The sequence below is a fragment of the Siphateles boraxobius genome, unplaced genomic scaffold (genome assembly GCF_051911475.1).
Source record: "Siphateles boraxobius isolate OS27281-9 unplaced genomic scaffold, OSU_SipBor_1 24, whole genome shotgun sequence".
Classification (NCBI taxonomy): Eukaryota; Metazoa; Chordata; class Actinopteri; order Cypriniformes; family Leuciscidae; genus Siphateles; species Siphateles boraxobius.
This window is the reverse complement of record NW_027508855.1, coordinates 9002397-9026062: the sequence shown is the minus strand read 5'-3', so window position 1 is coordinate 9026062 and position 23666 is coordinate 9002397. Positions and strand designations below refer to the sequence as shown.

At 41.2% G+C, this 23666-nt stretch overlaps 1 protein-coding gene across 2 annotated transcripts in view; it reads right to left on the bottom strand.

Annotated features, from left to right (window-relative positions):
* Positions 1 to 22049, bottom strand: part of arhgef9a (Cdc42 guanine nucleotide exchange factor (GEF) 9a) — a 41220-nt gene extending 19171 nt beyond the window's left edge. The window contains exons 1-3 of one of the 2 annotated variants that reach the window (XM_077241251.1): positions 21897 to 22049; positions 5461 to 5640; positions 5029 to 5112 (exon numbers count right to left, since the gene is read on the bottom strand). In XM_077241251.1, coding sequence (XP_077097366.1) covers positions 5029 to 5112; positions 5461 to 5640; positions 21897 to 21905 — 273 coding nt within the window. In that variant the 5' untranslated portion in view covers positions 21906 to 22049. The remainder of the gene's footprint in view (positions 1 to 5028; positions 5113 to 5460; positions 5641 to 21896) is intronic. The other variant, XM_077241252.1, reaches the window with a different exon arrangement.
* Positions 22050 to 23666: the final 1617 nt, after the last annotated feature.

The window sequence follows — 23666 nt, the reverse complement described above, 5'->3', positions numbered from 1 at the left end:
GAAACGCGCGTCAGTGTGAAAACTGCGCGAGCCACAAGACAACACTGTATCCGCTTCACTGATCGCAGCGGCAACGAGCACTTTGATCACTTGATTTAAAAAGCAACACATTTCAGCGCTAGAACAACTCTAATTTGACAAACGAACAAAATTAATCCTCTGCTAGTTAACTGGAGATGTTTTATTAATTTGTATTGGTACATCCGTGCCGCGAAGATGTTTTAAAAAGTGGTGGGGAGAAGATCGACCCTGGCAAAAAGTGGTGACGTGCGTTAATGTGAACGCCCCCTCTCGGTATTTCAGACGCCCCCTCATCAGTGCTCGGCTGGCGCCGGCTCTGATCACAGTGAAGTTCTTTTTCGTTCTTCGCTTAGAACACACAACAAAAATGAAAACGGTTAAGAAAGTATCCGATCATAGCGATCTGGATATTTGCACCAGCTCTGCGATTCACCAGCATTTTGCTGACAGATGTGGTAATTAAAATTACACTGTTATGATAGTTTGATTATTATTATTATTATTATGATATATGATATTCATCTGGTTATGTAAGGCTATAGTTTGAATTAATCCCTTTTCTTCAGGTTCTCAGGTTTTCAGGAGTGCGCATAAATGTCTCATCCTTTGGATTTTCCCGGCGAATCCTTCCAGAGTCCTCCACATATAAAATCAGTCTACAGGCTATTATAGACAACCTAGGAAGTCGCGGAAGTCTCGTTTTTTTAAGTTTTGTTACAAGCTGTTCACACATTGGCAATACAAAAGTGATTAATACATGAAAATTCTAAAACATATACTCCCTTTAAAGGTGAAGTGTGTAGGTTTTGTGCTACTAGCAGCACCCAACAGAATTGGAAAAATAATTAAACAACAAATGGGTAAGTCCTGCCAACAATTCATGTTATTGATTGAGCAATAAGCGTAAATGTCGGACTGTTTTTCAAAAAATTGTGAATCCCACAACTGACTGCAAACAGTAATTATTTTAGGATTTCTTTTTTTAAATGTGTTCCTCAGATTTGAGCTGTTTTTTTTTATATACCGGTATGTAACTTTCAGCTCCACTGTACGCTGCTGATTCTCGTATGCAGGCACAGTTTGTGTTGAGCGTGTAGACTGTGAATAAACAGTGAGCAATGATTTCTGATGACACGAGAGCTTCAGGTCTCAGCAGGAGACGCCAAACCTGCAGGCCAGCGCCACCAACTGGTGTGACATAATGCTTTCAGACTCAACCCCTTCTATCTCATTCACACTCATTCTCTTTTCTCCTTGTCCTTTCTCAGTGTTGCATAAGAGATGCCCAAAGGGTCAGTATAAAGACATGCTTTACAGATTGATTTTATTTACAGATTGCTGTATTTGTGTGTGTGTGTGTGTGTGTGTGTGTGTGTGTGTGTGTGTGTGTGTGTGTGTGTGTGTGTGTGTGTGTGTGTGTGTGTGTGTGTGTGTGTGTGTGGCCTGCTAAACCCTACCTTATGGGGACAAAATGCTTATAAATCATACTATGTGATGTTTTTTGAAAATGTAAAAATGCAGAAAGTTTTCTGTGATGGGTAGGTTTAGGGGTAGGGTTAGTGTAAGGGAATAGAATATACAGTTTGTACAGTATAAAAATCATTATGTCTATGGAAAGTCCCCATAAAACATGGAAACACTACGTGTGTGTGTGTGTGTGTGTGTGTGTGTGTGTGTGTGTGTGTGTGTGTGTGTGTGTGTGTGTGTGTGTGTGTGTGTGTGTGTGTGTGTGTGTGTGTGTGTATATGTTTAATATGTATCTGTCTGTGCAGACACAGGTGATATTCTCTGTACAGCGAAGAGATTTTCTCACACCTGTCATGCCAGAGAGTGGCTTACACAACCTGCCATCTGCGTAAGTGTGTGTTTTGGGGAGGAAGGGGGGATAAATGACTGTTAGAAAAGAGAGGAAAGAGAGAAAGTAAAGGGGGAACTGAGAAATGCACTTAGGAAGCTCTATGTATGTAGCCAAAGTTACGACCAAGTTACATAAAAGTCCCATTAAAGAGCACTCCACCTTTACCAACACACTCCTCTCTCATAAGCACATCTCTATCCTACACCTCCTTTTATCCCTTCACCTATGATCCTCACTAAAAGGGTTTATGTTCATATTTCAGTACTAAGCTTGGGATTTCTCAGAAAGCAAACCAATAGATCACACACGAGCAAAAAGTTTGAGTTTATGGCCACAACTGCAGTGGATTTATAATCCAGATTCTTCATCAACAATATGATAGCGGTTTTAAACACTACTCTATATTGCATGCATTATGAAAGAATGTAAAAAATAAAACCTGACTTGCATAAAATGGCATTAAAATTATTACTATTGAAATCAAGAAGATAATATTTTGAGGGTCCTTGTATGTTGCCTGGAAGCAACAATGTCGCAATGTAAAGAAACTGGCGGATGTCACAATTCTAAAAACAAAATCTAATACAACTGGCTCCTAAATTCAAAAGAAAAATGTATTTAAATGTTGTTATATAAAATGTATAAACATATTCAATCTAAATTAATAACTACAAATAAATGTAAATATATTTAACATAAATAAACATGATTCCCCATGCACTGTTCAAAAGTTTGGGGTTAGTTGGTCGATTTTGTTTTTAAAAGAAGTCTCTTTTGATAACCAAGGCTGTATTTATTTGATCAAGTAAAAACAGTTATATTGTGAAATAATGTTATAAATTTGAATATATTGTAAAATGTAATTTATTCCTGCAATGCAAAGCTTAATTTTCAGCACCATTACTCCAGTCTTCAGTGTCACATGATCCTTCAGAAAACATTCTAATATGCTGATTTGGTTCAGAATAATAATATTTATTTGTAAACGTTTCCAAAGCATTAACAAAAAGCTTCATATAATTACAAAGTTATACCTTTTTTCCACACAATAGCCCTTTCCGTCGAAATAATTAAACATACATAAAAATATTAATATAACAATAATAGTAATAATAATAATAATAATAAATATATAAAAATATAAATAGGTAAATAAACTTCAGTATAATGTGCACGTTAACAAATGAACATAATATCCTTGTAGGAACATTTCTTATTATAATCAATGTTTAAAAAAAATCTTACTGAACCCAGACTTTTGAATGATTTAATCTGCATAATCTGTAATCATATATAAAATGAAATGTAGATTTAAAAGATAACATATACTCATATATAAGCTTTATAGGTAATTTAAGTTAAATCATGAAAATGCAATGGAAGAAATTGCATTCATGTCAATTTTATTGGCATCATGTGCTTGCTATGTGAAGAGAGTGGATTTGTTACCCAGTGGGAATGTCGCGCAATAGAGGGTTAATCTTTAGTTATGGGCAAGGACAACACCCCCCGGATATATATATATATATATATATATATATATATATATATATATATATATATATATATATATATACTGTATATATATATTACCAAGCATGTCTGTGCTAGCACACCAGTAATATTTCATTTTTACTGTGCATACTGTTCATAATGCCTTCTTTGGTTTCATTCAGAACATTTCAGTACATTTTGCTCATGATATTAGATCTGCGTTTTAAAGTATCACTGACAAACTAACTCTTTTGAGTCTTCAGTGACAAAAGGCTTTTCTACAAAAGGTTGGAAGGCTTTATGCATAAGCTTGGCCCACTATGGAGAGAGAAAAGTTGGTGTTTGAACTGGGACCCCACTAAAGGCCAATTGACAATACACCGATAGACACCGACTAACGCGGACAACACCAGACTACACTATGTCACTTCTCAGACATTCGGCGAAAACACACACCGACCAACAGCAACAGTCTTCTGCCATTGGTCAGCGCCTGTCGGTGCAGTGTAAAACCCCTGACACACTTAAAGCACTGGTTGGAGGTGGAGAAGAGATGCTGAAAGAATAGCTGAAGTGCTTATATAATTGGTGTTGTGATTGAGGCTTTATTGTTTAAACTTCTGTTTGAAAATCTATTTTTGAGTTTTCCTTCTCTCTAACTCTCTTTATGTATACAAATGTGATTAAACAGATCTTTAACAGTCAAAGGCCCTGTTTACACCTGGTATTAAGATGCATTTTGGACGATCGGATTCGGATCACAAGTAGACGAGGCAGACACATTCCCGTTTACACCTAGTGTTTTAATCCGTCTCTTGTTCACTTTTGACCACTTCTGTTTTCAAAGGGATGGTCTATGAGTGGGTAAATGTATGGGCTTTTTCAGATCATTCGATCTAATTTGTGAAATAAGCTCACGCAATTTTCATAGACGACGGAAAAAAATACGGAGAGCACCAGCTTTCGTTTATACCCTGACAGACGCAAGACAACGCCGAGTCCTGTGAGCGTGTGTTAGAAATCAGGAATGGAGAGAGAACATTGTGCTTGGTACATTTTTCGTCTTCAAACCAAACTTGGGTCTTCAGCCGACAAAGTTTAAATCCCGTCTGGCTAGCGCGCTTCCCATAATGTTAACGCATTAGGTCAGCAGGTGGTCTTTTTGGCTGTTCGAACGCATTCGACCACATGAATCTGGAAGTGGTCGAAAGGGGACAAGCCCAAAACGTTTTAGACCCCGTTTACACCTGTATTTAGTGTCGTCCTCTTGTGATCCGGTTTACCAAAACGCATCTTAATACGAGGTGTAAACAGGACCAGAGAGGCTCAAATTAAGACCAACATCTGATCAAGTCACAGTAAAATAGAAATAAACAAGATGTCACCAAATACTGTCAGAAAAGAGGGAAATATTGATAGTTGTCATCGCTAAATGTTATAATTGAGAGAGCATTACATTAACAAAATCTTTTTCCTATTTCAGTATTTTCTGACAGACCCAGCCTGTCACCGGCATGAAGATAAGTTGCCATGGAAGCGAGGCGCAGCGACTGTGGCGGAAACAAAACGTTGGAACACAGCGACAGCATGTGAGCAGTAAGCGATGGGATGCATTCAACGGTCAAACGGTAAACAGTGGTTTTGAAAAAACGCACCTTAGCCGTGGCGTTTGTGAGGCGTGATGCAGCGACAGGGTTGATATAAAAAAGCTGTTTGGTTTGAGGGGGGTGGGACTCCACCTTAGAGAAACAACAACAGCAACACAAACAAGAGTTTGGGTTCAAGATGGAGGTTAAAGGGCAGAATGCGACCTCTTCTGACTGATTATCTGAAACTGTGTCAACTAAATATCTGCAGATATATTCTATTGTTCATTTCTCGAACAGGCCTGAATGTTCCATCTCTTTTAAACAGCTTTATCTGACTGCTATTCAGTTAGAAACAGTATTGGATATGAAAACAGCTGGGTTAAACAGATGTGGTTCTGCAGGTGTGTATTAGACAGGTATTTGTTAGACAGGTGGGCATCAGACAGCTATATGTCAGACAGGAAAGTGTTAAAAATCTAAAAAAGTGTTAAAACTCACCCTGACGAAGCTGGCAGGAAACCAGCCCTCCTCGTCGTCGATTTGACCCCACCACCAGTCCTTATTCGAGGCATCTAACACCTTGATGACATCACCTGCCTTGAAGGCCAGCTCCCGGTCAGCCATGGTCACATGGTCCCATACTGCCTCGGCATTCACTACAGAGCCCCCGCTGACCAACTACAGAAAGATAGAAAGAGAGTCGCAGAATAAGCCACAGGAAGACAACAGTTACATAACATCAGAAACATTCTGGATTAACATCAAACAGTCACATGCTGGCTTCCACTCCACAGTCAGTGCTCTGGAAACAAAAATGACAGGGGTGTCGAGCTATAACGCTGCATCTCATTTGGGTTTGCCCTCTTTCTCTAACTGCTTTAGCTCAGTTTTGAAACAAAAGGTGTAGATGAGGTTGCAACTTGCTAGCATAGACACAACACCCCTATTCTCTGTATTTTCTCAAAATTTGAGAGAAGTTGATAGGCCTTATTAGTATATTACAGGTTTTCTCAATCGCTTTGGCACATTTTTCGAAACAGTCTTAACATTCTCTAAACTGCAATTGCAATTGTCACAACTGTTTGCTGGAACATCAGGGGCCGTATTCACAAAGAATTTTATTTTACCACTAGGAGTACTCCTAAATCCCATTAAAATATTTTAGCTAGGAGTTTTCTCTTAAAAGTTATTCACAACGCCTTTCAGACCTACTCTTAGTAAGGAAAAATGACAACTCCTAAACTAAGAGTGAGTCTTCGTTGCTATGGATGACGTCAATTCTCATGCACGAGTTTCCTCGCAATGATCACGGTGATTGGTTGTTAGATGACAGGGCCATCATGCGGAACATAACACAGACGCAACAAATCATGGAATTACGACATCTAAATATGTCTGTGTCCTACACAAAATAATAATAGTAATGTCATCGAAATGCATATATAATGACATGTTTGTGCAGGCCCCAGTGAAGTGTAATTCTAAAAAGGCAGAAAGAGAGAGAAAAGTGGTGAATTCAATTAAATTAAATTAAGGTAGCCTAATACCCTAATGAAACCGCCACTTGCCTAATAATGAAAAACGACACTTGCATTAACACTTGCTTGGTTAATTGACATCCTATTAGTATAGAAGCTTGTTTCCGCCACTGAATAAAAATAAATTAAAATAATTGCGACTTTTTATCTCACAATTGCGAGATATGAAGTCAGAATTGTGAGAAATAAAGTCGCAGTTGTGAGATAAAAAGTCGCAATTAGCTTTTTTATTTTTCATTCTGTGGCGGAAACAAGCTTCCATAGCCTAAATAGACTACTTAAAGCAAGTAAATGTTGCTCCTATTGAAGTAATGTAATAGTTGAATGACGGTGGATTATGAACTCGCCAAAACGAAAAAGAAAGCCCAACTGGACGCAGGATCAGTTACTGCTGCTGGCCCAGTTGGTGCTGAAAAAATAAAAAAATAAAAATAAAAGGGAAATTCGACACTGGGATATCAAGTAAAACTAAGCGTGAGACATAGGAGAAGATTTGTTTGCAGATCAATGCAGCATTCCCGCTTGTGTCGCAGACCCCGGACGACTGCGAGGCGGTGATATGCGCTACAATCCTTTGTGAATAGGTCTTAGTGAGTTAGGAGTCCTCTCGACTTCTTTTAAGCTGTCCCAGACTTAGGTGCTACTTTTAGGGCTAAAATGCTTCGTGAATTACTTTTAGTGAAAAAAATGAGGAGTCCTAAAGTTAGGAGTGACACGCCCATTATTTTTAGGAGTTGCTACTAAATTCGCCAGTTAGGAGCTACTTTTAGCCTTAAAATTCTTTGTGAATACGGCCCCAGAACTCTATTGCTTGTCTGCAAAACGTAGTAACTCACTCAAAACATTTCATTCCTGCTTCAAAACCTAGTTATTGAGTCAATAATAGATAAAGTACTGTGCAAAAGCCCCAACTGTGAAAGGTTTTAGGCACTTGTGTAAAAATGCTGTAAGGTGAGGATGCCTTTACATAAAAAGAATGTCATAAATAGATTTTATTTATCAATTAACTTCTATTAACTAAATCAAATCAATATTTGGTGTGACCACCAAGTTGTGAAGAGTTTGACAATTGCACTGAGAATCAACTCATCCGTTTTGATGACCAACAAGTCATGTGCATATAGATAGATAGATAGATAGATAGATAGATAGATAGATAGATAGATAGATAGATAGATAGATAGATAGATAGATAGATAGATAGATAGATAGATAGATAGATAGATAGATAGATGCACACATGTGCCAAAACACAGGCCATTTGCTTAAATCAATAAGAAATTCAAATCTGATGTGAAGTAGAAACTGATTGTAGAAAAAAAGGGGGTCAGCAAGATTTTTTTAATGATTTTGAAAGAAGTCTCTTACGGTCAGTGATGATGCATTTGTTTGATCAAATATACAGTAAAAACAGTAATATTGTGATTTGTGAATTGCTGTTATTCTAATACAGTATGCCGATTTGGTGCTCAGAAAACATTTCTTATAATCAATGTTGAAAAAAGTTTTACTGCTTGATATTTTTAAGGAAACCATGATAATTTTTTAAGATTCTTTGATGAATGGGAATAATAAAAAACACATTTATTTAGAATTGAAACTTTTGTAACAATATAAATGTCTTTACTGTCACTTTTGATCGATTTTATACATCCTTGCAGAATAAAAGTATATGTATATTATTTAAATGATACAATTGTTATATTTAAACTTACTACTATACTATTTGTTATATAATAACCTTTTTACTGTAGTGTATAATAAAAGACTCAAAACATGTTCATTGCATCCATTTTCCTTCCACTGTCGCACACTTCTGCCTCTAGGCAACAAACATATTTATGCAAATCCTCATTATTCATCATTTTTAAGACACAAATAATATATAGATAAAAACTATTATTTTAACTATATATTAAACTATCCTGCTATTTGATGGGGGCGGAAAGCATTTCTGAGGGCAGTTCTCTTGAACTAGAGTCAAAAAACCCACAAAGCATATGTCATACATCAATAACATGTCAGATGACAAGTTATCTACAACAATTTCATTCAAACAGCACACCTCAATCAAACTCCCTCTAAACATTCAGTTGTGACAGTACATTTATACAGAAATTTGTACTGGATAATACAGAAACTCTTTTAAGGCAAGCCAGTTCACCAGGGGTTCTTAGGATTGCCTGTAAAAAGCTATTTTCAAAACTGAAAGTCAAGAAAGTTCAGCTTTTAGTCCTCTATCATAAATGTGATTGGCTGTATTAGCTGTAAGGTAGGGCTACACCTCCCAAATTAAGAAGTATGAATTCATTTTTCTCCCATATACAGTATTTCTGTATCATAACCAAACTGTGTATGAATGTAACTGGCTCTCACGGTTCTTTTGTGTTCATATAGGAAGGAAGTTGCAATGTACAGGGTCACAGAGCTATACAGAAGCTGTGCTTGAGTAACCATGGCTTCCATGCTTGAGTAAAGACGAGATGCGTTATAGTATTGCTTCCTGCTGACTTTCACATATACAGGCCCATGACAGCGACTTGAGATGATGGCAGGGTAATTCTCTACACAGAAACACTCATACATAAACAGCTCCAAGATTTCACCCCCACTACTTCAGGCTGTTTTCCTCTCTCTCTCTCTCTCTCTCAGAGGCAGCCAGGCTGTAAAAAATTCTCTTTTTTGCGCATTTAAAAAGAAACAAATGTTATGTTGTCAGCAGAAAGAGTAAAATCTGTTTGATTTGTATATAGCAACTGCATTTGATACACACCACAGCAGTTGTTATCTCAGTGTCACAACACACTGTGGGTAAATGCGAGAGTTCTCTGCTGATCTGATATCTAAACTCCATTACTGAAATCTGTTGTTCGTGTGTACTGGGCACTGAATTACCGAACACAAACAAACGCACACACACACACACACACACCTACAGATACACACAGCCTTTAAGGGTTTGAATTATCACTCCATCAGTATTCCTTTTATCTACTGTACAGAATCTTTTCTAGAGGTGATATGTATCTGTGTGTGTGCAAATGCATTACTTGTGTCCTGTACATGTTTCTAATTGGCTATGGTGGCTGTATCCGTATAATGTGCTCGACAGCTTTGTGTACAGGCCAAGAAATGTGGTAACAAGTGACCGCCTGTGTAATGAATCACTCAATTATTCATTCAACCGATTTGTTCAAAAACGCTGCCTCATTCAGGAACGAAACAGATACTGTCTAGGTGAGTGAATCATTGAATCATTCACTCAACAGATTTACTAATCTGATTCATTCAACTGTGTGTTGCTAGGTGATGCTCTGCTGTTGTTAATTCCGCTGTCATTTGTTTAGAACTATTTTCATTGGCTGAGTAAAAACAGACAAAGCTACTGGCTATATTGTGTCTAAAATATACTTATAATTTCACAAGTCACAGTTCAGATTGTTCATTTGTTCCTTGATTAAACTTTTGATTAAAATGCATTTAAAACATACATTTTTACAATCCATTAAATATATTTAAAACTCTTGACTCAATAGTTTTAACCTAATTAAATGCTATTTAACAACTCTATTTCATATGTTTAAACTCTCATTCAAGCCATAAACAAATTTTCTTCCAATGCTTTTATTATAATCTCACTCGTCAGTTCCCTTACGAAGGGAACTCAACGATGCGTCCATCGACGCCATGGGAACGCCCCCAGCGTGACTGCGTCTGAAGCATCTATGTCAACTAGTCCAATGGAAAGAATGAGCGTCACGGGCGGGTGACGTCATGACCAGGATATGATAAAAGCACATCCGGTGCATACCGGCATTAGCTTCTGTTGCCTCAGCAAGCGATCTGTGTCAAACTGTCTGTTATATTTACTGTTGTCTGTCTGATATATATATATTTATGGAAACTAAACAATTGCACAACTCTGTGTTCTCCCTGCTCGCGCTATTTAACGAGTAGGGACACACACGAGCTTTGTGTGATGTGTTTGGGAGTAGAGCATGCGGTATCAGCCTCCGAGGGGGCTGTTTGCCAACATTGTGAGAAGCTTTCGCTTCGCATGCTCCGCTCCCGCCTGTCACTTTTCGAGGAAAGTGGCCGGGCTCGCAATTCTCAGGGTGACAGGTCCCGCGTCTGCCGAGGCAGCGCGGAGAATGCATTCCTGTGGATCGCGAATAGGATCTCTTTACGGGGTTGGAGACGGGTCCGCGGATCTTATCTCCTCCCTTTCCACGAGGGATCCAGTGCTCTCTCGCCGGTCTCGGAAGCCCGCGCTGCGGTCTCTTCCGCCCGGGGAGAGAGAGAAATCAATGCTTCAGTGCTCTACCTCCGAGGAGGTAGATGTGCTGGGCATTGAAAGTGACACAATCATGGGGGAAGTGAATTTGCCATCTCTTTCCCCAGCGTATGAGAAATATATATAGCCTATATATATATATATATGATAGTTTATATATTATATATAAAATAAAGTGAATATATATTAAAAATATATATAAAAAATAATAAGCTGGTGGAAGTGTTTACTAAGGCTGTAGATAAATTAAATATTTATGGCCAGCAGAAATAAGGGGGCACTCGTCCTAAAAATAAAATAAATTAAACGAGTTTCCTTCCCTCTATTTTTCCACCTCCATCACGGGGCCTTCCATTTTTCCCGATCTGCACAGCGAGCTGTCTAGATCATGGAAAAAGCCTTACTCCTCTTGTCTTTTAGCCCCCACATTCATGTATATTCAGATATTTGGGGGTTAAGAGGGTATGGCTATGGGGCAATACCCCGGGTAGAACAGACGCTTGCGAGCTATCTGTCTCCCGGTTCAGTATCGTACCTGAAGGCGTCGGCTTCTCTCACTAAACCATTAAAGAAAACTATTTTTTAATCTAGTGGGAAAAGCATATATGGCAGTGGGTCTAGCATGGGCCTGCTTGCACACCATAGCAGTGCTACAAGCATATCAGGCTGACCTGCTGCGGTATTTGGACAGAAGTGAGGGAGTTTGGCCCGATGGGGTTTGAGAACTCCGTCGGGCCACAGATTTATCTCTCAGGGATGGCAGCCCTTGTGGTCACTGAGAAAAATGGAAGGCGCCACCGGCGTCAGACCGGTGAGGGCAGCCCCAACCGGGGTGGAATGGTGTACACCTCATTATACGGTGCCCTTTCCATCTCGGTGCCCTCAGGGGACCGTTCTGCCAACCCCGCCACCCTTGGTGCTTCGGGGCGCAGCGGTCTCCAGCGAGCTTCTGGCGCAGCGTCAACTCGACATTGCGTCGGAATGCGCCCTCTGAGGGGGGTTCGAAAACAGTCAGTTCGGGTGGTTCCTGCCAGTATGCTTCAGGTCCCCGAACTGGCTGTCTTTATTACACCAGAGGCCAGCCTCGAGGGGCTGGTTCCCTTGGTAGATTTTCTGGCAGCGCGGAAGCTACTGCCAAATATATCTCTATGGGTCCTGCAGTTAGTAGTAAGAGGCAGATTTGGTTCTCGTCCTCCAGGCTACAACGGGGTGTTGCTCACGTTAGTGCATTCCGAGCAGGCTCTGGTAATGGAGCAAGAGGTAAAGGCCCTGTTAGCAAAGAAAGCTATAGAGCAGGTGTACTCACCCGACATTGCGTCGGGTCTTTACAGTCGTTATCTCATTGTTCCAAAAAAGGATGGAGAGCTGCGTCACATACTAGATCTTCGTCTGTTGGAGTGTTTGGTGCTGGAACTCAAGTCCAAAATGCTGACACTCAAACAGATCGTGACTCAAATCAGATCCGAGGACTGGTTTGTCACGATAGATCTAAAAGACGCATACTTCCATATCTCCATCCTCCCTCAGCACAGGAGGTTCCTGAGGGTTTCTTTGGGGCAAAGAACACCAGTATCAGGCACTTCCTTGCGGTCTAGCTCTATCACCCCGCACATTCACGAAGCTTGTGGACGCAGCTCTGGCCCCGCCAGGCTGCAGTGCATATGCATTCTGAATTGCATAGATGACTGGCTGATTCTAGCGGAATCAGAACAGTTAGCGGTTCGGCACCGAGGTGTCGTTCTCGCTCCTATGCAGATGTTGGGGTTGAGGCTCAATGCCAAGAAGAGTGTGCTTTCTCCAGTACAGAGAACCACTTTCCTTGGTGTGGTATGGGATTCAGTGACGATGCGGGCCACTCTGTCGCCCGTTCGTGTAGCTGCTATCCTAACAGCCACAAAAGAGCTGAGGCTAGGCCAGTCACGCACTGTAAAACAGTTAGAGAGACTGTTGGGTCTTGTGACAGCAGCGTCCAACGGGATAACTTTTGGCCTGCTGTACATGAGACCTTTACAGTGGTGGCTCAGGACCAGAGGGTTCTCCCCGAGGGGAAACCCACTTCGTATGATCAAGATCACGCGGCGGTGTCTCCGCACCTTGGTTATATGGAGGAAACACTGGTTCTTAACCCAGGGTCCGGTGTTGGGAGCTCTTTGCCATCGAGTTGTGATCTCGACAGATGCTTCCCTCACCGGCTGGGGAGCGGTATTGGAAGGCCGCTCAGCTCAGGGCTTGTGGAGGAGTCATCATCTCTCTTGGCACATGAATTGCCTAGAGATGATGGTCGTCTTCAATGCGTTGAGACATCTCCTCCCAGACCTGAGGGGCCATCATGTGTTGTTCTGGAACAGTGACTGTTAGGCCTCAGGGCAGCAGCGTCCAATGTGATACCCTTTGACCTGCTGTACGTGAGACCTTTACAGAGGTGGCTCAGGACCAGAGGGTTCTCCCTGAGGGGAAACCCACTCCTTACGATCAAGATCACGCGGCAGTATCCCCGCGCCTTGGTTATATGGAGGAAACTCTGGTTCTTGACCCACAGACAACACGTTGGTGGCCTCTTATTTTGGTCCCTCAAGAAATTACGCTGTCTGAGGGCAGTGTATATTCCAGGGGGGGCCAGAATATTGGAGCAGACACCCTGTCGAGGCAGGGGCTGAGGCCAGGGGACTCCACCCCGAGGCGGTGGAGCAAATATGGGAGTTTTACGGCCAGGCAGAAGTGGATTTGTTCTCGTCTCAGCATACGACGCACTGTCCACTCTGGTTATCCCTCACTCAACCAGTCCCCTCGGGGCTGGATGCTATGGTGCAGACGTGGCCGAGGCTACGTCTGTACGCACTTCCCTCCGTTGCTCTGCTCCCAGGAGTTCTGGAGTGAATCCGCCAGGATGGAATAAGCCTATTTAGTAGCACCACCCTGGCCGAGCTGAATTTGGTTTGCGGACCTAATTTTTCTCCTCGACGGACCTCCCTTGGAGGTCCCGATCAGGAGAGACCTTCTGTCTCAGGCAGGGGATGCAATATTGCACCCCCGGCAGGGGATTTGGGAACTGTGGGTTTGGCCTCTGAGGGGGCCCAACTCATAGAGAGTGGTCTCTCAACCGAGGTTGTTTAGACCAGTGGTTCCCAACCTTTTTTTGTCTGAGACCCCCTTTTTCCCAATAAAATATTTTAGGGCCCCCCTTCACATTTAATGATATTATCGCTCTTGTAAGCTTGCAGCAAGGATGACAAAATATGTTGTTTTCAAACAAACGGTATGTTTACTATAACCAGATATGTTTATGCACAAATAATAGCCTATAATATTGAAAATACAAAAACAAAAACATCAGTAGGCCCTTTGTAATTTAAAAACGTAAGCCTAGGAGAAGCCTATATATTGCCCCTATTTGAAATGCAAAACCAAAAATATTCCCACTGGTGTGTAGGTAAAAAAAGAAAGAATACAGGCTATTACTAAATGACTGCTGTCTGGGGCCTCAATACTTGCACGTTATTTGTGAGGCTTTATCAATGTGAGGCTTTATCGATGTGAGGGTTTATTTTTTACGTTTTTGGCGCATTAGCGAGCGATAGTAAACTTGCGTTTATTAACAGAATAATGCGTCTTTCGGAAGAACATTGTAGCCGGAACTACTTTTCTCTGTGTACGTCTATGACGAGTCACGCCGGTTCTGGGCTACTCCGCAGCGGCAGCGATCCGAACGAGTGTAAAATAGTCCCAATGTAAACACTTATTATAGGTGTACCGTGTACCATAGTGGTTCAGGATAAGACAAAAACACGGATTGATGGATTCATGATGAACTCGCTCATTATATAAATTTTGAACAGGAAAAAGTTAAGGACTTTTATTTAATGCTCATTGCTCCAAACTTTTCAAAATATGACGCGACCCCCCACAGAGCTCGCTGAGGCCCCCTTGTGGGCCGCGACCCCCCTGTTGGGAACCAATGGTTTAGACCATTCTAAGCTCCAGAGCTCCCGCTACGAGGAAACTATATTCACTATTTCGAGAGTTTTTCACTTCTTGGTGTTACCAGCGTCAGTGGGATCCGGTTAACTGTTCAGTAAACACAGTATTCGAGTTTCTGCAAGAACGCTTTGTATCAGGTCTATGTCCTTCCACGCTTAAGGTATAATATGTGTGGCGGCCATTGCGGCTTTCCACGCCCTGGTGGGTAGTACATTTTTGGGTCGAGACCCCCTGATCACTCGTTTCCTTCGTGGCACTTTGAGGCTGAGGCATGCAACTTGCACTAAGGTGCTGGCTTGGGACCTTGCAATAGTTCTAGAAGGCCTATCTGGGGCTCCCTTCGAGCCCTTAGATTTGGTCTCAGAGAAGTTCCTTTCTTTTAAGACTATTTTCTGCTAGCTATTTCGTCCCTATAAGAGTCAGACCTTCAGGCCCTTTCGGTCCCCACCTGCCTTGAGTGCACCGGGATGGCCAAGGCAATCTTACCCGAAACATGGATATGTTCCAAAGGTGCCTACCATTATTCCGAGGCCTATTGTGCTGCAGGTTTCTGTCCTCCCCCATTTTTCGGACCAGGAAAAGCTGAACCTCTTGTGCCAGTGCGAGCACTGGACACTTATGTTCATCGGACTTCTCTGTCGAGAAAATCCAACCTATTGAGCATATAGATAGTCGAGACTATTCTTCTTGCTTGTGAGTCTTCTGGCCAACCATTTGGTGGTCAGGGCTCATTCCACTAGGAGTATGGCTTCTAAGCGTATTATCTGGAGTTCTCTCCAAGACGTTTGGGATGCGGCGGGCTGGTCCTCACCGCTCACATTCATGAGGTTTTACAGCTTGGACCTGGATGCTGCCCCAGGTTCTCAGGTGCTTAGTGCTTAGTTACAACAGACTGACACTCAGGTACTTGGAATTCTGGCGCTTTGGGTATTCTCGTTCCCATGGCGTCGATGGACGCATCGTTGAGTTCCCTTCGTAAGGGAACGTCTCAGGTTACTATTGTAACCATAGTTCCCTGAGAACAGGGAACGAGACGATGCGTCACCCTGCCATACTTCCTGCATCCCTGTGATCGGCTTGCTTCGGCAATTTTCGAAGCTAATGCCGGTTTGCACCGGATGTGCTTTTATCATATCCTGGTCATGACGTCACCCGCCCGTGACGCTCATTCTTTCCATTGGACTAGTTGACATAGATGCTTCAGACGCAGTCACGCTGGGGGCGTTCCCATGGCGTCGATGGACGCATCGTCTCGTTCCCTGTTCTCAGGGAACTATGGTTACAATAGTAACCTGAGACGTTCTTGGATCATTACAGTGAGTTGTTCAGAATGTTTTACCGATTCATCACTAATGTCAGGATAATTAATGAGTTAGATTTATTAAGTTAAAACAAAATATTAATTTTAGAAACATCTCTCAGTGCAGTCTCAATAATGTTGCAACATCTTTCTTTTTTCTTTCTCTCTCTCTCTCTAAAGGGAACAGAGAAGGCAGTAGGATTATGCAAATCAGTCAGAAAAACTGCAGTGGAAAAGCTGTGTTCCTGTCCCAGCTAGCATCAGATCACACTAGAACAGAAAAAGAGAACAGCTGATAAGGATCACAACCCTTAAACATCCCAATTCATCCACAGCTTATTCTCACGTAAGATATTATTATGTGGCACTCCGTGTATCAGAGCTGCTATCAACCACACACTGAAATATTACACCGCACACATGATAAAATGATGCAACAGCCCCTGAGATTATCAGATTGGATGGTGATGACTTTAGCGGGATTAAACAGTGTCTCAAGAGCGAAACAGAGGCAATCTGTTCATAAACCGTGAGAAAACAGCAGTACAGTAACACTAGCATTATAGGGCCTTGACTTTGTGTGTGTGTGTGTGTGTGTGTGTGTGTGTGTGTGTGTGTGTGTGTGTGTGTGTGTGTGTGTGTGTGTGTGTGTGTGTGTGTGTGTGTGTTGTGTGTGTGTGTGTGTGTGTGTGTGTGTGTGTGTGTGTGTGTGTGTGTGTGTGTGTGTGTGTGTGTGTGTGTGTGTTATCTGTCGACTCTTCATTCCTCCTGCCTTTATTCCTGCATGAATGACCTGTACTCAGGAACATTCTTCCTCTTTCTCTCTCGCTGTCTTGCTCAGTCACTCTTTCTCTGTGTGAATGCCTTTGTGCACACATCTACAACACTGCATCCTTCAGCCAACAGCCAGACCTCACACTTATTAAATTGATTGTGGATCACGGGTTAATTGAATGGGCATCTGTTACAGTAAACGTTTGACCCAAATCACTGAGCTTTCCCTACAACTGACAACTGACAAGAGATGAGTTTGACTTTCTGTTTCAGAACATTCTGTTTTCTCAGCAGAAATGGTGTGTTCTGGCTTTAGATAAAAGTTACATGTCTGGGTTCAAAAGTAAATTGAGAATGCCTTTTGAATTACAATTCATGTTCTTGAATTTGAATTGAGGCTGAATGCGGAATCATAACTGCAATTTAAATGTAAGAAATGTGAATTTAAGAAAGTAGAATTAAATTGACTGTAATTTTGAACTATAAAAGCAAAGTTTGTCCATGTAGACTTGTTTGAAAGTTTAGCAAAATTTTGGCCAGTACGATAGATAGATAGATAGATAGATAGATAGATAGATAGATAGATAGATAGATAGATAGATAGATAGATAGATAGATAGATAGATAGATAGATAGATAGATAGATAGATAGATAGATAGATAGATAGATAGATAGATAGATAGATAGATAGAGTTGCAATTAAATAAATTCCTCGTCCTGTCATTCAAAGTCAAATTTTAATTAAACTTTTTGTGAGGTGCAGCCATTTCTTCAATTCTAGCTATTCATCAGCCTCATTTGAATCTAGACAGATTCAGGTTTCAAACCAGTTTTGTTACAGCTTTCATTTTTAATGATTCACTAGGACATAGTCCCTTCACTAGCTCTGCACAGAAGTCAGCACACTCTCTGCTCTGAGAAAGCTGCCGTTCTTTGGACAAACAGCATAACAGAGGCCTAAAAACAACCAAGGAGGTGTATACCTCAACATCTGGCATTCCAGCTGCTGAAGGAAACAGCTGCTATAGGTCAACACTATAGGATTTCACTGACTTCCATCCAGGTTCCCTTCAATGAAATAAAGAGCTTTGGGTGTCTAAACAGAACATGAAGTGCCTTATTCATTCAGCATCATCACTGCTGCACTACAGACAGAACAGCCCTATAATTCAAAGGAATATAGCATGGCATTCTTCTAGCATGGCTGCCTCAACATAGATACACACGCACACACACCTGACTGGGGAGGACGATTATGTAATCGGAGTACAGTGGGCTAGGAGTCTAGGAGGGAGAACTGGAGAAAGCACGAGGAAAGAGAGAGGAAAAGAGCGGAAGAGAGAGAGAGATTGTATTAAAATAGACTGCTACTCTATGGATTAAGCTCTAATAACTGGATACACACACAAACAAACTCACACATCCTTAGTTCTCATAATATCTTGCAGAGAGTGACAATAAAAGAAATGAAACGTGCAGACAGCGAAACATTATGAACCAAATGTTTTAAGGAACTATTCGACTCTTGAGCTGCTTAGCCGTATGATGCTGCTTAAGTCTGTTATTCCCTCCACATTCTGATATGAATCATCCTGATAAAACATTTTGCACTTTTCTTGAGGTCTAAATTTAGATTATAAATGCTTTAAACCCATGCAGCATTGCCTGCCCACACGGTTCCTAAAACAAACACAAGCGGAGAAAACGCACAAAAGCCTTTCAGCCATGAAAGATGCAAAAGATACGTGTGTGATACAGCTCACATGAAGCCGCTGTGTGTGCGAGTGAGTGTGTGTGTGTGTGTGTGTGTGTGTATGTGTAGGTGGGTGGGTGGATTCCCAGCCCACGCTCCCAGTGCAGATGTTTCTAAATCTGGCCATTCTCTTGGTTTTCCCACTCTTTCCCGCACTTACGTAGTCATATTTTTGGATGCACATGCCTCTCCATGTGAATGTCGTGCTTCAGCTCTGTGGAACCGTCCTGAAACTTCAAATCGCTGATTTGAAAGGTCAGAACGCACCCCTATAATGTGCACAATGAGATCAGAACCTCCATACTAAAGAACCTCCATACTTGTTCTGCAATCACCTTTTACGTAAGAGTTTCGGAGCTGAATCCAGTGCATTTTAAGATGGCTACAGAGGACAGGATTAGAGGCTGCTGTCGTCTAGAGAGTAGGATGTAAAGTGAGTCTGTAAGCTTCCTTTTTAACGAATACGCCAACATGCGCATATACGCTGAAGATTTTCCACTAAAAGACTGCATCTGTCTCTAGCTAGGGCATATAACGCAAACTATATTATGTCAATTGCAACATTAAGACGAAGTCACTTGCTTGCACTGGCAGTACACTTCCCAGACTTCCCTTCACCATTAACAGGTACATCGGATCTGTTGGGAGAGAAGGACTGCATGCTAATGCAAAAGGGAAATATCCTGCTATAGCCTGGCAATACAGAATGACAGTAAGCGTTCGACTTCCCACACCAGTGCTAACTGATGTCTCAATGCATAATTGCGATGTGTGTGAACAACCTCTTTACATGTGACAATATGTTTACACATCTGGTGTTTCTATTTTTATTTACAAGGAATATGACAGAACTTATAATATGTTTGGTGTATTAACAGCTTCAATTCAAATGTCAGTTACAAGTTATGTGTAGTTTGCTTAAAGGAAGCTAATGAATCAGTTTACAGAGACATTGGTGCAAAACCTTCTTTTCCTTCATTAAAGGCTTTTTAAAAAATGAAAGATGTTTAGAGATAATGTACAGTGGCTTTCAGCGTCCAACAAAGGAGTTTGATGCAGCATGCCGTCAGTGAAGTTTTCAGGAGTAATATTGTTTCTCCGTAGAGACAGTGAGTCAACGGTTTCAGCACTTCAGTGGGATGCATCTGAACCATTATGCTCCAACGCACAACTAAATCCCAGGTCTGCAAAAATGTGCTTGCAGCGTGAACACACGAAACACTAAGACTGACAGTTTGAGCAACATGAGTTCAAGGGAATGATTCAGCTGATTCATGTTTTAGCTGATGGCAGTTACTCCGTAATCATCTTTAATGAGAATAGAAGTCCTCTGTCCTCTAGAAGGGGCCAGGTTAAGGATATGTATGTTGGAACACCATCGGTTTTACCAATTAGAAATGGTGAAATCCCTATCATACATGACCATAACTGTTCTGAGGTAAAAGAGGAAACTGTTAGACACTGTCAAGAAACATAAAAGGTTTACAGGACCAAAAAAAAATGTAGGTATTGCACATCTGATTTATAATTTGACCTGCAATAATGTTAAATGGCAGAAGTGGTATAACATGGATTAGCTGAGTCTCTTGTTTCATTTTATATATAACATTCATGCAAGAGCTTTGTCTACATTTACAAGTATCATGTCTGATCAGAAGAGGAGGGATGTAGCACTTTCCAAATTTTACTGGACCAACAAAGATCACACAACTCGGGACAGTGTACACGCCATATTTGTGACAATTACATGCACACTTGTAACAGTTATGAGTTTTTAGCCTATGATTAATGTATTTCCATATTTGTTGACATTTTGTTTTGTTGTTTAAAACTAAAATGTTTTTATTTTCACATTTAGAATTAAAATGCACGGCACAATAATTATTTTGAACAAGCACATTTGATTTTCACAACAAAACAAAAAAATGTAAATGTAAGTGTATTTTACACAGTGCATGGGACAAATTGTAGGCTACTAAAAAACACTGAGTTACAGGATTCATTACAACACTCCTCTGGTACAGTCTACCATATTTACCTGCATAAAAAGTGTGTGAAATCTGATTGAACAAACCATGCAAAGGAATGTCACACGTTTAAAGACAACTTCTGTGTTTATAGCCTAACCCCTGGATGAATGGGGTGTGCAGTAAGACTTGGCCTCAATATATGACTATTTAGGTGGAATTGCCTGGATGCATGTTTATCTCACAATAAGTCCAAAAACATAGAAATACTCTTCCTGCTTCCTTTATTTTTAATACCTGTAGTGTAGTGTGATTATATAGATCAATTGGATTCTCAATAAAACTGTTTAACTCTAACTGTTTATAGAGAAACCAAAGACAGTATGTTGCACAAGAAATGAAAGATGTGAGAGGCAGAATGGGCACTCAGGACATGGTCGTCAGGCACCTGTGATCAGTGAGATCGGCTCACGGACACACCTCATTATTTCCCCAAAAGGAAACAAAATACTTTAGCATTGTTTCACGTGCTCGTTGAGCACTCGCGCATTTTGCCAGAGCTCCACAAAAGTCGGCCTCCGCCGCAACCCTTCACGGCTTTTACGTTTTTTATCCTCTCGAACGCTTGACAGAGGCCAGATTCGCGTCATCTCCGGCCTAGCGGACAAGTCTCGTCGTTTAATTGACACGGATAAACTGCGCACCGCCGATCGTATCTGTAAAAATAAATGAAGCGGACGCACGCGTTGGTGCGTGCGCGCGCCCCGGCACTTGACTACAGAATGCCGGTCGCTCATAATCAATAAACGAGAAAACTCGCACGACAAAGTAAACCAAACGGTTTTGGCGCACGCACACGCGTCGCGCTTAAATTAAAGGTTAGCCGCTACTAACGGACACGTTGACACATTTAGGAGAGCGCAAAATACACAAACGTCATTGACATTCCCGAGGCTGAGCTGAGGTGCTGGGTATCCCCCTCTGTCGCGCGCTCGCTCCATCTCTCCCGTTTCCATAGCACTGGAACAGTGCGAGTCTCTCCGCCCGGGCGGACGGACAGCGGCGCAAAGGGGGAGCGTCCATTAGCTCGCAGCCTCCCTGCATGGTGAATAAAATGAAAAGGAAAAAAATACTGCACGGTGCCAAAATGTCATTCTTGCGATTTCGCGACCTCTACTCAGCTCATGTATATCCACCATCGCCAAAAAGACATCCCCCTCCCCGCCCCCCACCAAACCAACAAACCACCTTCTGTTTTTCTACCCGTTAACAGAGACCGTCGGTAAGCCAGAAGAATGGCGCTCACGGGAGCATCACAGTCAGCCTCACCTTCATCATCCTCAGGGTCAGTCCCGGTCCTGGATCAGTGTCCTTTCCGCAGGTTCGAGCCCCCGACGCCAGCTGCAACCCTGTCCGCGCCCCCGTGAGCAACGCGCGGTGTATGGAAGAGAAACGCACGTCCGGTTAGACACTGTTCCTTTCTCACTGCGAGGTGGGAGTCTGCGTCTCTCTCTCTCTCTCTCTCTCTCTCTCTCTCTCTCTCTCTCTCTCTCTCTCTCTCCCTCTCTTTCTGAAAAGAGCTGAAGTATGGGCGGCGCTTGTGCACACAGAACACATACACACATACTGAGGAGCCAACCATCAGTCAAAAGAAAGGGGTGCTTCACTTTGATATTGAGGAGGCTACAAACATTACATAATAATTAAAAAAATGATAATGGTGATCTATTGGCTTTTGGGAACTCCCATCATCATCATCTCAGTGCAGGGAAATAAATGTCCAACAAGCAAAAACAAAAGAAAATCAAAACTGCATGCTGTTTTATATCATTCGGAGGCAAACAGGCAGCATACAGAATATCTATTCAAGAATATCACAGCCTGACAAAATATACAACCCTGCAATGTGTCCAGAGACATGAATAAGACAGAGCGACCACTAAAAAAGGGTCCCAATATAATCTTCCAATGCAAAACAATACTCACTATAGTAAAAACTAATAGCTCCCTCAAACGAAATCAGCTTAATTTGTGCTATTCTTGCTAGTTCTGTATCAAGTTACTGCACCTTCTTTGATTTTTTTTCATGCTTTGCATGCTAGGCACAGTAAAAAGTAAACTAATTTGTTTTTAACAAACACTGCAATGGAATATAACAGAATATAGCTTTATTTATTTTGTGCAAAATCAGAATAAATTCAACATGCAGGTGTTTCTTTGAATATGAATCTGAGTACCTCAGATGTGTTTAATTATGTAGGCTACCATGCAGACAGTTCTCTACAGCTTTCTCTGATTTCCATCATTTTATATTTTTTAAGGGACACCATTAATTTTATAATAGTTTATTATTATTTAAACATCATACGAAGGCTTGATGTAATATGATACCGAAAACATTGATCTCATGGGTGAGAAGAGATGTGCTGTACCAGATTACCCTCTGCCATCAGGCATAATTATATACAGTGTGTTTTGAAATCACACAACAGCCACACAAGAGCTGAGAATGAATGTGATGTTTGAATCACAGCTTAATTTCTATAGGAAGATCTTAATGGCTGTAAAGAGTGAGCGGCTGCTTGTATATACACTATCATTTAAAAGCTTGGGGGTCAGTAAGATTTTTTAATGTTTTTGAAAGTCTCTTATACTCAACAAGCTTAATTTATTTAAAAATAGAGTAATATTGTGAATTATTATTACAATTTAGAATAATTGTTTCTATTTATCCCTGTGATGGCAAAGCTGGATTTTCAACAGCCAGTCTTCTATTGTCACATGATCTCTCAGAAATCATTCTAATATTATGCTGATTTGGTGTTATTATCATCAATGTTGAAAACATTTATGCTGCTTAAAATCGTTCTGGAAACCATTATTCATCTTTTTAGGATTCTTTGATGAATAGGATGTTTGATGAATAGGATGAATGTTCTAGAATAAGAAAAGCATTTTTTGTAAGAATGTAAAATCCTTAACTGTATTTGGATCAATTTAATGCGTCCTTGCTGAATAAAATATCTCGCAATATGAGGTCATAATATGAGGTCATAAAAGCTGCATAAATACTAATTATATAAGACTTAATAAAATAAA